Source organism: Belonocnema kinseyi, chromosome 8 (genome assembly GCF_010883055.1).
Source record: "Belonocnema kinseyi isolate 2016_QV_RU_SX_M_011 chromosome 8, B_treatae_v1, whole genome shotgun sequence".
Classification (NCBI taxonomy): Eukaryota; Metazoa; Arthropoda; class Insecta; order Hymenoptera; family Cynipidae; genus Belonocnema; species Belonocnema kinseyi.
This window is the reverse complement of record NC_046664.1, coordinates 6,073,538-6,088,735: the sequence shown is the minus strand read 5'-3', so window position 1 is coordinate 6,088,735 and position 15,198 is coordinate 6,073,538. Positions and strand designations below refer to the sequence as shown.

At 26.0% G+C, this 15,198-nt stretch overlaps 1 protein-coding gene across 2 annotated transcripts in view; it reads left to right on the top strand.

Annotated features, from left to right (window-relative positions):
* Positions 1 to 8,822: 8,822 nt before the first annotated feature.
* LOC117177774 (keratin, type I cytoskeletal 9-like) overlaps positions 8,823 to 15,198 on the top strand; it is a 12,922-nt gene continuing 6,546 nt past the window's right edge. For both annotated transcript variants that reach the window (XM_033368686.1, XM_033368685.1), the window contains exons 1-3: positions 8,823 to 8,972; positions 11,817 to 12,008; positions 14,765 to 15,112. In XM_033368686.1, the coding sequence (XP_033224577.1) occupies positions 8,900 to 8,972; positions 11,817 to 12,008; positions 14,765 to 15,112 (613 nt within the window). In that variant the 5' untranslated portion in view covers positions 8,823 to 8,899. The remainder of the gene's footprint in view (positions 8,973 to 11,816; positions 12,009 to 14,764; positions 15,113 to 15,198) is intronic.

Genomic DNA, 15,198 nt, shown 5'->3' with positions numbered 1-15,198 from the left:
ACTATAAATTTATTTTGGACCCCGCAAGAATCTCTTCTATTTGCAACCCCCAAGTAAGGGAGGAAATCGACTATCGACTTGTCATTTTCTCAGTCTATTTTGTTTTTAGGGCTCCTATCTTTCCGCATCCTGCGGACATTCTATGCCTTCTTAACTGAAGCCCTGGGTGAGAAATTCGTAAACTTGCCATATTTGTTCTAAGAATTTTACAAATTAAATCGTTTATTTTAAAATCCCAATGTATAATCTGTATTAGCTTACGTCTGCTACCATCTTTCTACGAATACACAGAGTATATGTATACACGAATACTACGAATACTATATTTCAGATATCCCGATTTCTTGACTCTGAGGTGGACTCCCGAATTTTGGTGAAACTTTCCCGACAATTTTCTAGATAAAATTCCCTAAGACTTAGGAAAATTCCATATATTTTCCTTACAGTTAGTTAGGAAAAATTCCCCAATACTTGTTGATCTTTTAGTTACCCTTTGCACATTAAATAGTGTGAAAATAATTAAGTACTATTTAGAATTCTTAGACAATCACAAACTAATAGCGTTTGAAAATTAAACAATTTTGATCTCGAAATATTAGATAATTTCTAGATTTCAAAACTTATGTTTTCATAATGATTTTCTGTAATAATTTTTATTGTGCCGTGATAAAATTATAAAAAATGCATTATAGGAGAACTATGATAGACCGGTCGTCTACTTTCCCATTAAGCAATTTGAGAGATTGAAAGAAGAATTTTTTCAGAAATACAGGCTATCTCAAGCCAGGCGTTACATTTATAAAAAGAGTCATTAAAAGAAATCTGTATTACAATTAGTGACAGGTAGTATCGATCAGAGTAGATATAATTTTACAATCGGTGAAATTAGAAATCAAGATAATTGATCAAGCTATCTCTTCATATCACAGAAAAATACTTAACGTCGTTTCTTGCTAAGTTAAAAATAAATAAAAAATTTTTTATTAAAATTGTTTCTGAAAAAGATCTACTTACTTCACTCCACTGGGCATCGAATCGCAGAACTTCCGATTGCCGGTGGGGTGCTTTCCCATTAATCTACTATGGAGATGAAATGGAGATCTCTCTAATAGCTTAATATAAAAGCACCCTAACAGTAATCGGAAGTTCTGTGACTCAATCTTTAATTGAGCGAAGTAAGCAGATCTTTCTCACAAAAAAATTAATGCAAAAATTTTTTAAATTATTTTCCATTTAGTCGGAAATGACGTTCAGTATTTTTATGTTATTTGAAGAGTTAACTTGATCGCTAGTATTGATTTTTAATTTCACGGATTGCTAAATGATATCTGCACTGATCTATATTAATAATCTCTGGTAATAATACGGATTTCTTTATGATATAAATATAATTTTTAATATTAATTAAGAATATTTTTAGAAAAAAAGCTATTTTCAGTTATTATCGATATATTCGGTTTGACCAATTCCGAAGGCTTTCAAACTTTTTATTTTTGTTTGTCTACTGATCTAAAATCAATATTTTTGAAATATTGATTTTTATTTATAAGTTGTAAAAAAATTGTTCTTTAGCTTTTTTTTAGATCCGAACCTAGGTCTTTCAGATTGCCAGTCTAATTCTCATATCCATTAAGCTACGGATATACGAGACTAATTTCTTCACAACCTCTACAATTTGAAGTCTGATGTTACTCCTTATACTTGGAATATTAATTTTTGAAACATTGGTCTGACATTTTGTATTTTTTTGCTTTGACTAAATAAAATTTAATAAATAATTTGATGTTATTATTGTTGTCTGCTGGTGAAAATCAATATCCTTTAAATATTCATTTTTATTTCCGTATTGTAAAAAAAATACTTTGTAGCCCCGTTGGGATACGAACCTAGATCTTTCAGATTGTCGGTCTAATGCTCTTATCCATTAAGCTACGGAGAGACTATATTAATTTCTTCAAAACCCCTACTATTTGAGTTCCTAGGAAATTCCTTATACTGGTCAAAATAATTTTTGAATTATTCGAATTTTTTAGTAATAAGTTGTAGTTGGGCTTTCGAGGAAGAAAATGTTGTATTTTTGATGTTATGGTTGTCGTCCACATATACTTATTAAATAATTTTATTTTTATTTTGTTTGTGACTGTTCTAAAATCAATACATTTAAAATATTTAATTTTATTTCTGCATTGTAAAAAAATTACTCTGTAGCTTCGTTGGGAACCGAACCTATGTCTTTCAGGATGTCGGTCTAATGCTATTATCCACTAAGCTATAGAGAGACTATTAATTTCTTCAAAACCTCTATAAGAGGAATTCATAAGTAATTCCTTATACCTGTAAAATTAATTTTTTAAATATTCCAATGTTTTAGATTTTTATTGTTGTTGTGGTTTCCAACAAAAAAATTCTGTACTTTTAATGTTATGGTTGTCGACCAGATAAATTTATTAAATAATTTAATGTTAATTTTCTTTGTATACTGGTATAAAATCAATATTTTAAAAATATTTTTCCTAGAGGTGCCAGATAGCAATTTTTATAACTTAGAAATAAAAATCAATATTAAGAAAATATTGATTGTAGACCAGTAGACAAGCCAAATTAACATCAAATTATTTAATACATTTATCTTTTTGCGGCAATAACTTTAAAAATATCGAAATTTTCTTGTTCGAAAATTAATCTCACAAGCATAATAAATGATGTCGCAATTGAACTTTTAGGGGTTTTGTATATACTTATATCGCCTCCCTCTCCGTAGCTCAGTGGGAAAGAGCATCAGATGGGCAACCTGAAAGACCTGGGTTCGGATTCCATCGAAGCTAAAGAGTAATTGTTTTACAGTACAAAAATAAAAAAAATTTCGGAAACCAATGGTTTTAGACCAGTAGAAAACAAAATAAACATGCATTATTTAATACATTTTATTTGTTCAAAATCACAAGATCAAAAAATTGTAAATCATTCTAATGTTTCAGAAATTAATCATACGAGTATAAGGAATTACGTCTTAATACAAGTTTTAGGGGTTTTGAATAAACTTAGTTTGTCTGTCTGTCTGTAGCTTAGTGGGAAAGAGCATCAGAATGGCAAGCTGAAAGACCTGGGTTCGGATCCCAAAAAAGCTACAGAATAATTTTTTGCACAGTACAGAAATAAAAATGAATATTTGAAGAATATTGGTTCTAGGACAGTAGAAAACAAAATTAACATAAATTATTTAATACATTTATCTTTTTAGGAACAATTGCATTAAAAAAATGAAATTTTTCTTGTTCGAAAATTCATCTTATAACCACAGTGAATAACGTCGTAATTGAACTTGTGGGAGTTGTGAATAAACTTACCTCGTTTCTTCGTAGCTTAGTGGGAAAGAGCATCAGATGGGCAGTCTGAAAGGACTGTGTTCGAATCCCAATGGAGCTACAGAGTAATGTGTTCATAGTACAGAAAGGAAAATAAATAATGTCAAAATATTGGTTTTAGACTAGTAGAAAACAAAAGGAACATAAATTATTAAATACATTTTATCTGGCCAAAATCACAAGATAAAAAATTGTAAAACAGTCGAGTGTTTCTAAAATTAATCTTAGAAGCATAATAAATAGCGTCGTAATTGAACTTGCAGGGGTTGCGAATAAACTTGTTTTGTCTCTTTGTAGCTTAGTGGAAAGAGGATCAGATGGGCAACCTGAAAGACGCGGTTCGAATCGCAACAGAGCTGCAGAGCAATTTTTTCACAGTACAGAAAGAAAAATGAAAATTCGAAACATATTGGTTCAGGGCCAGTAGAAAACCAAATTAACATAAATTATTTAATACAGTTTATTTGGTCCAAATCACTAGATCAAAAAAAATGTAAAACAGTCGAATGTTTTAAAAATTAATTATACAATTATAAGGAATAACGTTGTAATTCAACTTGCAGGGGTTGTAAATAAACTTGTTTGTCTCTCTGTAGCTTAGTGCGAAAGGGCATCAGATGGGCAACCTAAAAGACCAAGGTTAGGATCCGAAAGAAGCTACAGAGTATTTTTTTCATAGTACAGAAAGAAAAATTAATATTCAAAAAATATTGGTTTTAGACCAGTAGAAAATTAAATTAACATAAATTATTAAATACATTTTATCTCGTAAAAATCACGAGATCAAAGAAATGTCAAACATCCGAGTGTTTCAAAGATAAATCATACAAGTATAAGGAATATCGACGCAATTCAACTTGTAGGGGTTTTGAATAAACTTGTTTGGTCTGTAGCTTACTGGGAAAGAGCATCAGATGGGCAACTTGAAAGACCTGGGTTTTTTACAGCCCAGAAATAAAAATGAATATCCTTTAAAATAAAGTTATTAAGTACATTTATCTGGTCAAAAACCACGAAAGTTAAAATATTTCCAACATTTTGATTTTCTCTGGTACACTAACTCTTACACTGCTTCGATTTTTTTAATTAAAAAAATTGGCTTTTTCATCCCACGCCTTGTGTTAACCTATAATATAAGATTTTTGCTCTATATAATAATTCAGTTATTTTTCATTATTGTTAACATTTAAGAAAAAAATTTAATGTTTATTAAAAATAATTTAAAAAAAATCATTACAGTAATTATCCAGATATTCTATTTGACTATTCCCAAGGCTGACTCGTATAAAAATTCCTCTTCAGTCAACAGGAAGACAATTGCCTCGTGGGTTATAATGAGTAATGCCGCAGGTGTATAATACAATTTCAAGTCTAATTGTGTTTGTGCAATCGTGTCGAACAATGATCTCAGTTTTTCCTCTGCTTTAACATAAGAACAGATTCAGTAATTCAATTTTATACATATATAGGTGCTACAGGTATCACCGGATTCTCGGCAATCGTTAAAAATCGGCGGCTCATCGTAATTACTCCGCCTGATAAATAAAAACTGGAAAAATAAATTTAGTGGGGAAATCCGGTTTTTATGTTCTTTCTTAGATGTTGGCAAAAAATAATTATAAATCAGGAAAACTTTGTAAGGAACAAACGGCTTTTGCAAAAACTATACTTTATCTGGCACGTGTTTGAAAAAAATTTATAATCTTCTTTTATGTCCAGAATTAAAAGTTAAATAAGAAATTCTTCTAAATAAAAAAAAATAAACCTGATTCTAAGCATTAAATTCTGAAAAGACACTCTTAAATGTCTACAATTTAGTAAAAAAAAAACTTTAAAAATGATTGCACGAATTAAAAAAATTCAAGGTATTTCAGCGTTGGATTCTTGTTTTTTTTTGTTTTTTGGTTTTTTGTATATCATAACTAATAATTTTTTATATTGTTGTAATATTTTTTTCAATTAAACTAGATTATTAATTATGAAAATTTGATACAAAAACGAGCAACACGTATGAAGTTAAAAATGTAGCTATTTTGTTAAAAATTTATTCCTTAACTGGAAACTTTAACTATTAATTTAATGTTATTAATATTAAATTAAAAACTATTTTTATTAATGTTGAAAATCGATCTTTTTTATTTAAAGATTCAACTATTATCTTGAGAATTAGTATTTTCTGATTGAATTTAACTTTTTGACAATAAATTTTTTTTTTAAATTGTAGTTGATCATTCAAAAATGTAACTATTTCATTTTTGGATCACAATTTATCTTTTTTAATTTACAATTCAACAATTTGTTTCGGATCCATTTACTGTGCTGAGAATTCATCCTTTTGTTGCAAAATTATTCCTACTGGTTGTAAATTCATCTGTTTAGTTTAAAATGTATTCTTATGGACGACAATTTAATTAATTTGTTAAAAATTCGTATATTTCTTATGAGAAAAATTTAACGCAGAATGAACTTTTCAAATTTTCATCTTTTTATTCTTTTCAGTTGAAAATTTAACTCTTCAGTTAAAAATTAATGTGCTTTTTTAAACAATTATCTTTTTGGTCAAAAATTAACTTCTTTAGTCAACAATTTAAAACTTCCGTTGAAAATCCGTTTTCTTTTGTAAAATTAATTTTTTTAAGTATACATTTAGCTACGTATTTTGCGTCTCTCAATTTATCTTTTTTAGATACAAGTCCAACTATTTGTTTGGAAATTGATTTAAAGTTCTTAAAATTCCTCAATTTTGGCAGAAATTAATCGCGTTTGTTAAAAATTTATCTTTTGGTTCCTAAATTTAACTGTTTGGACGAAAATTTAATTATTTCGATAAAAAAATTTTTTTTTGTTAACATAAATTGGTTAGATTAAAATTTAATTGTTCCACTTTTGAAAAAATCATTCATTCATTGAACTTCACCTTTTAGGTTAAAAATTAATTAATTTAGCCAAAAATCTAACTATTTCATCGAGGATTTTTTTATTGAGATCTCAAATAATCACAACCAATTCCTGCTAAATATTGAAATTTAGAATCCCGTTTCCAATCACAAAATAATCACAATCAATTCCTGGTAATTTTGGTTGACAATTTCGTTTTAATGGAAAATTCTTCAATTTGAAAGAAAATTCAGGTATTTTTTCTAAAATTCATCTTTTTCTATAGAAAGTTGATCGCGTTGGCAAAAAAAATTCTTTTTTTAGTAATAAATTCATTTCTTTGATTTCGAATTTTCTTCGCAATTCGATTTTTTGTTCAAAAATATAATTTTACACTAAAAATTTAAATATTTCATTTTTTTTAATGAATTAATTTTTGGGTTAAAAATTTAAAAAAGCACGTAAAAATATATTTATTTTGTCAAGGATTTTTCTTTTTACTGCATTTTTTTTTATTTCGAGATAAATTAATTTGTTTTTTCAGTTAATTTTTTGGAATAAAAATATGACTATTTTATTTTTGTCAAAAAAATTTTTTTTTTCTTTTCTTTTTTAGAAAAAAATGTTTACCTTTCTTTCTAATTTCAATAGGAACATGTTGTGGTGGTTATCCAAATTTGGTGGGCTGATTTCTGGTTTTATTTCTAGGAATTTCGCACATTACTTTGATTTCTGGTCTTTAAATTTGATTTTATTCTCATTTTAATTTCTTTAATTTTTTTACTCTATTTTGTTAAAATATCATCTATTTTCTTCAAAATTCGATTTTTTCGTTTGAAAAGAAATTTTTTTAACTGAGAACATAAATATTTCATTTTTATTGGAAAATTAAGTAATTTATGTGTTAAAACTTTAAACATTTGGTTGAAAATACGTATATTTTGTTAAGAATTCTTCTTTTTTGTTTCTAAATTAACTGTTTTTTTTATTAATTTTTTCGGTTAGAAATTTGACTATTTTAAAGAAAATTGGTTTTTTTAATGCATTTTTTCGAATAAAAATACAAGTATTTAATTTTTGGTTGACAATTTATCTTTTTTAATTGAAAATTCAACAACTTGGAATAAAGTTCATGTTTTTTTTTTTAATTCATCTTTTTCGATAGAAAGTTTATCGTGTTGGTAAAAATGAATCTTTTTTGTAAAGAATTCATTTCTTTGTTAAAATTCTAAAATTTGATTGAAAACACATTTATTTTGTTAAGAATTTTTCTCTTTTATGAGGAAATTCATCAGTTTTGTTTTTAAATGTATAATTTTGGTTAAAATTAAACTATTCTAAAAAAAATAAGTTTGTTTTTTTAATTACATTTTTTGAATAAAAATGTAACTATATCAATTTTTGGTTCATAATTAATCTTTTTCAATTGAAAATTCACTAATTTTGAAGATAGATCATCTATTTGGTTAAAAATAATTAATATTTTTCTATGGAAAATTGATCCTATTGGTAAAAAATTAATATTTTTGTCAATAACTCATATCTTTGGTTTCGATCTAACGCATTTTTTAAAAATTTAATCTATTTTCTTCAGAATTTATGGTATTATGGTTTGAAAATTTATTTTTCTGGTTAAGAATTGAACCATTTTAAGGAAAATTAGATTATTTTGTTGAAAATTATTTTATTTAAATACAAATTTGACTGTTTTATGTTTGATTCACGTTTTTTTATAATTAAAGATTTAACAATTTTGTTGCAAATTTAGCTTTGTTAAAAAATCATATTTTATTATAGAAAATTAATCGTTTTGGGGAAATAAATAAATTACTGAATCGATTAAAAATGACAAATTTTTTTAAATGCTTTTATTCTGGGCTTAAATTCAATTTAAAATTAACAATATTTGTCAGAATTAAACTCTGAGACAAAAGCATAAACCCATAAAAAGACATTTTGAATTTATAATAAGATAATTAGGTAAGATTATTTATCGTAATAACTATTTGTAAAAAAATTGTGTACTATTGCATAAAGTCTATCGATAAACTTATAATATCACTTGGTAACTACGCCATTTAAAACGTGTTAAACAACATTTTTCTCTTTTACACGACCTTCAGTACTTTGTACTGATTATAAGCGCTACGCAAAAATTAAAATATATAACTAGATCTAGGTATTTTCATTGGAGCAATTATTTTTAATAGATAATAAATAATTGACCTAACAACTATTTAAAAAAATTTTTATTATGTCTTTCTAAATGTTTAAGTGTCTAAATAACATTTGTTTTAATGCAAAAGAATTCATTCATGAACCTTGATCCTGAACTGTCCAAGTTCGTCACTCAATCTTTCTTTGTGATTAATGGTAGTTTAATTATTTAATAATTTATACTGTTTTATGTTAATTTTGTTTTCTTCGAAAGAATATTATTAATTTTTGTCTGATCCTTTGTGTGGGAAATTCCGGTGGTAAGTCCAAATCTCAGCATCGATTAAAATACGCTGAGCTTCTCGATGCATTATGCAATTGTTCATTTACGCATACAGAATCGACTATAAAAGTCGGAAGATAAAACTGCACTACACAGTGTATCATCTTTCACCTCTCAAGAAGGCTGATAGTGAATAAAAAAAATAAATTAATAAAAAATGTGGCCCATTGTATTGGGAACTTTTCTTCTGGCCAGTGGCCTATCAGCACTTCCAGTTTCTCCTGATGCAGGTCTGTAAATTCAGATTGCTCGATATTTTTCAAATATTTAAATAAAATTCAAGAAATTAAATTCAGAATAAATTTTAATTCTTTTTCAACCTCATACATGCAAATTGAAGTACAACTAACACATAACTGTCTCTATTCAAATAAAAAGGGCGGCAAAATAAGGCAACCGATCCCTTCCCCTCTTTTTCTTATATCGTCCTTTTTCGTATTAGAAATTCTTTTTCTTATTTTGTATTTTTTTAAATTTGATATTTAATAAAAAAATAAAGAAAGATAAGAGAAAAAAAGAGGGAAAGGAATTTGTTATTATAAATCCAATTATTATTGCATAAAAATATATGAATATAAAAATTGGAAAAAATATACTATTGAATAATTTAATTCAAAATAGGAGACGATATTATTTTAATTAATTGAATTTGTGTCAAACTCAGAAAGTCTATTTCTGCACATAAAGGTGTTTTTAATAAAAATTAAAGAATCAATGGGAACTTAGTTACAGAAAATAACTAAAGTAATACGTTTACTGTGAAAACATTATTTAATGATTATGCAATAAAAAATAAGTTAATGGGGGGAAAAATAATCATAAATACAAAAAATGAAAATGAACAGATTACACCAAAGATATAAATAATTTGAAGTTCATTTATTAAATACTTATTAATAACAAGAAATGAATAATTTTCTCGCTTCTCAATATTATAGAATTTATAATAATTCAAAAATAAAGATAATATATGCATATACATACAGTATACAAATTCACAATAGTATATAATATTTAGAAAATGTACCATTTTTTTACAAATTCGAAATTTGTTTATGAATAATAGAAATATATCCAGAAATAAAATTATTTGCACTGATAAAGAATTTGTTATCATTTTCAAATATCACAAATTTTAAACTATCTTTTCAAAATCTCGAAAAATTAAATTTTCGATACTGGAAAATTAAAAAAAAATATTAAAAAAAAAACTTTATTAAAAATTAACTGAACCTTAAGAACTGTCGTTTTTGTGCAAAAATTACCATAACTTTGGCACCGTTAAGGAATTTATTAATATTTTCAAAATTTAAAATGTTCACATTATCGAAAATTAGATTTCGGATACTGGAAAGTTAAAAAAAAATATCTCAAAACAAAAAAATGCGAAAAAAAATTAAATACAAATTCACTGAATCTTACGAAAGTTTATTTTACTTTATTGTGAAAAGAATTCAGTTTAAACAAACTTTTTATTTTTTAGGTTTAAGTTTTTTATTAGCATTTAACACCAAAAAGTCTGCATACAAAAATTACAATAATTTTGGCATCGACGCAGAATTTATTTTGAAAATTCAAAATCTTGAACCTCTTTGCGACGAATCTTTTTTATTTTAAAAAGCCGATAAAGATTTTTTGGTGATAAAACGTAACAACTTTTCAGTACTAACAATTATTAATTTAGAAAATTTTTTATTTCGAACTACCCTGACATACATGTTTTATTTTATTTTTTATCTTTTTTATTTTGTTCATTATCTTACTATTTATTCATTATTAAAACAATTTTTTAAATTTTTACATTAAGTCATTTTGAAATTTGTATTTTTTCCTTTCGCGCAAAATTTTACAATGTCGGATAATTCATAATTTTAGCAATTGTATTTTATTTCTAGAAATATCAGTTATTAACAGTCAGAAATTGAATAAGAAATTGTGCAATATTTTTTTTTAAATATATCAAATAGGTTAATAAAAGTCTCTAAAAATATAATAATAAATAAATAAATTGATAATTTAAACAAGGGTCAAAAAGGGTATTCAAATAAAATAATTTTCTCAGGCATAAATAAAAAACTTTATACAAAAAAATAATTTGTATAGAATGCAAATTTTAAGAATTTCTTAATTTTGTTTGACGAATTCATGGATACTTTGTTCTTAAGACAACATTTTTTAATTTAAATCTGCCTGAATTAGGGAAATATAATAAACATAAGATATTATTATTTGAATATTAAATTTTATATAATTTTTTTTTAGTTTGATCAAGAATTTTCTTATACCTTATAATATTTCCTTAAAAGAGTCTCTCAAAGCGTCTAGTTTCTCATGTGTATCATGAAGCATTTCTTTCTCAAATTTCTCATTCTGTCTAACTCTGTACTTTACATCTTTTCATATTGCTTAACGCCTACTTATTACACATTTTCTTGCTTCTGAATATAAAAATTTCGGAGCGACTAGGTGCAGCCTACAAACGTATAAAACTTTTAAAATTCATGCAATTTTAATCTATCTGAACTATTTTTATAGATGACTTTCATTTTTCTCGGTGAGGGACGTGAATAACAGAGAATGCAATCAAATGGCGTTTAGCATATTGTAATATGGATGAAATTCTGGACATCAAGAATGTTTATCTCAATATTAAAATAAGACAAAAAGTCATCCTATTGTAGACACTTTGATTTACGTCTCTCGTGGATAAAAATAGACGTCATCTGTCTGAATAGTTTACATAGACTAAAATTGAATGATTTTTATATTTCCATATTTTCTTGACTGCATTTTGTCTCGAAATTTCTATATTACTTAGAAGCAAGAAACTGTTTCATAAATAAGCATGTATCAATATAATGTAAAGTAAAAGTACAGAGTTAGGCAACATGAGAAAAAAGAGTAAAATACTATAGCATACAGATGGGACACTAGAACCTTTCAGAAAGTCTTTTAGAGAATGTTGTTTGTGTGTTATATTGTATTTTTAAATGCAGTTAAGTATGTAATTAATGAAAGCAAAACAGAATTTCACAAATTCATTCTAAGAAACAAAATTGTCTTTTTTTTTATAGAAATCCTACCGCCATCGAAAGACGTTCTACCGACTTTGGCAACGGAGCTAATGCCTCCTCCTCCGCCAAAAGACAATGGATCAGAAAAAAGTCCAGTGCTGTTTCTTATTAACTTGTTTGGCGTGAAAAATCAAACAAGTGATGAAGAAGTCCTTCAAGATGATATCTTGTCGGAAGTGCCAGATATATCAGGTAAGATTCTTGGAAGAGACTGAATTGAATCAGTGAGGATTAATGATCAGAAATTAATGGAAAGAATTTTTTTATTGTAGCTGATGCTAATTTCGATTAGCTACTATTCAACATAGTTTTTTGCTTGCAAATATTCTGATAGTGAGCTCTTCAGTGAGTTTGAAATTTTTCAAGTAGGCTTAAGAAAAAAATTTTTTATTCCAAAAATTTCTCACCATTGGGTAAAAATTAATTTAGAAAGAACATTTTACAACATTTTAAAAAATTAAAAGAGATTTCTGAAGTTTTGGAAAGATATAAAGGTAATTTTAAAATTAAAATGATTTTAACGAATTAAAAAAAATGTACATTTTTGAAGATTTGGAACAAAAGCCTTTTTTAAGAATTCTGAAAAGTTTTAAAAAAATCCAAACACTTTCCTAAGGTTTGTGGAAATACTTGAAGTGATTTTTCGTTAATACAACAATAGATTTCCAAAATTATTAAAAACAAATTTGCAAGATCTAAATCTATTTTTGAAATAATTATAGTGCTTTTAAGAGATGTTCAGGAATTTTATAAGTTTTAAAGGAATGAAAAATATTTTAAAACTGCAAAGTTAATAAACTATTGTTAAATTTTTTCCAAGCTTAAAAAAATCTTAAATTTCTCTCAAGATTGGTAAAATTATATAATATAAAAAAAATTGTTTAAAAATTTTGTAAATACTTTTTCGAAATATCTGAGATGTTTAGAAATCTTTTTAAATATTGTAGAGAAACGTAGAAAAATTCTATTTATTGAACTTTGAAGAAAATAAGGAAGGGAACTTAAAAAATAAATAGTTAGTAGAATTTTTTATTCTATATCAAACATTCGTTTCTTCTTCCAATTATAATTTATTAAACGTTTGCTTTCTTTCTTGACTGAAAAATTTATTTTGAATGAAAATTCAATAATTTCGCTGACACATCATTTTTCTGGATCGAAAATCTTGTTTTGTTGAGGATTGAACTATTTTCTATTTAAAGTAAATATCCTTTTTGTAGAAAATTCTTCTCTTTTGAAAAATATTCATCATTTTATGATTAAAAAACAACTGGTAGAAATTCAATATATTTTTTTAGCATTCAACTATTTTGTTGAAAATTAGTATTTTTTGGATAAATTGGAAGATTTTATTTGAAATAAACATCTCTTTCGTAGAAAACTCGTCTTTTTTAGAAAATATTTTATGCTTTTTGGCTAAAAATACAAGTGGGTAAAATTTAATCTTTTCTTTTTGAGGTTTTAACTACTTCACTGAAAAATTATATATTTTTGAATAAATTCAACTGTTTTTTATTTGAAATAAAAATATTTTTCTACTAAAATATCAGCCATTACATTTTTCGATGAGAATTATTATTTTTCGTATAAAATCTTTTTGAATTTTCTCAAGAATCTTACGAAAATTATTTTTATATAAACATAAAAACAAAGAATCCTAAGAAATTAACAGTTATTGGAAATTTTAATTTTTTATTTGACTTTTCTCGAATTTTGTAAATCTGAATTTCCAAATGGGAAATTTATTTCTAAATGAAAAGCTTTAAATTGTAAATTATTTTTCAATTATAAAGGCAACAATATGCTATTCTTAAGGTTTTGACCAAATGTTCCAAAATGTTCAAGCTATTAAGAAATTACCTTTTTTCAATTTCTGGCAATATTGAATGTTGTTCTTTATTTTTTTTAATTAATGCTAAAAGAGTATTTGAAAAATATTATAAAACATTGCACAAGAGTTCTAAAATTTAAACAAAATGAATCTGAAGAATATTAAACCAAATTCAAGAATAATGCGAGTAATTTTAAAAGTTTTTTTTCTGAGCGTCAAAAAGCAATAAATATCTAAAATTATTCCAATTCAGAAATTGTTGTCAAAATTCGTTATTTTGGTTTGAAAAATCATCGCTTTTATTTCAAATTTCCTTTTTTTCGTTTATTAAAATTGCAAACATTTGATCAATTTTTTTCTTTAGCTGAGGGTACAAATATTTTGCTGAAAATTCGTCTTTTTGGATGAATTAAAATCTTTTTTATTTAAAATTAGTCATTTTTTAGTCTAATTTTATTTTGTTGTTGTTAAGAATCATCTGTTTCAGTTAAAAATACGTCTTCTTGGTCGAGGATTCAACTATCTTGTTCAAATTCTTTTTTTTACAAATTCAACTTTATTTTATTTAAAGTTAAAATTTATTTCAAACTGAAATATAAAATTTTAAATTTTTTGCACTTTGATAAAAATTAACTTTTTTGGTTGAAGATTCGTCATTTTAGTTGAAACTTTTCTCTTTTTCTGGCGAAAATTAATCTTCTTGATTTTTCTTCTTCTTGTTTTTCAATAAAAATAAAAATGTTTTAGTATTGAAATATCAACAATTACATTTTTTTAGAATTCATCTTTCTTATTGGAAAATTCAACTACAGTCGAACCTGGATTTAGTGACTCTGGATTTAGAGTTTCCGAGAATTGAAGCCGCGCCGCTGGGATTGGTGAGCAGGAACGCGAGAGGAGGGTGGTGCAGTGTTCACAGAAGCGTGACGAACCAGAGACACTAAATCCAGGTTTCACTATATTTGGTTAAAAATTAACTGTTTCGTTAACACTTTGATTTGGAATGTCGGAAATTTTGAAAAATTGTTAAAAATTTTCTCGAAAAACCGCAGGATTGGTGATGCTCATATTAATAAAAAATCAGTTGTTTTTTTTAAATCAAAAACATAAATTGCAGAACCTCTGGCAAGCATCCTTCTTGTCGTGGGAGCCGATGATGAAGATTCTCCAGTCAGCCTCGAGGAAGTTTCCAAGGATCTCGAAAACGAAGGATTTCAAGTAGAGACCCTTAAAGGAAAGGATGGAGAAATTAAAGTCATTAAAGTTAATATTGCTTTAGACGATCTTGAATCTACCGAATTATCTGAAGAAAATAAGGACGTTTTATCTACACTTCGCACAAAGAGGGAAGCTGGACAAAAAAATTTTGAAAGAATTCGCATGAAAAGGCATCTCTGTCTAAAATGCAAACATGGAGGAGGTGGTAATGGTGGTTACGGGGGTGGATATGGAGGTGGAAATGGAGGTAAACTAATTTTAACATCGTTTTGATCTAATAATTAGATTTAATTTTCGTGAAATTCATTCTGTTTGTCGCTGAGTCTTTTTTTA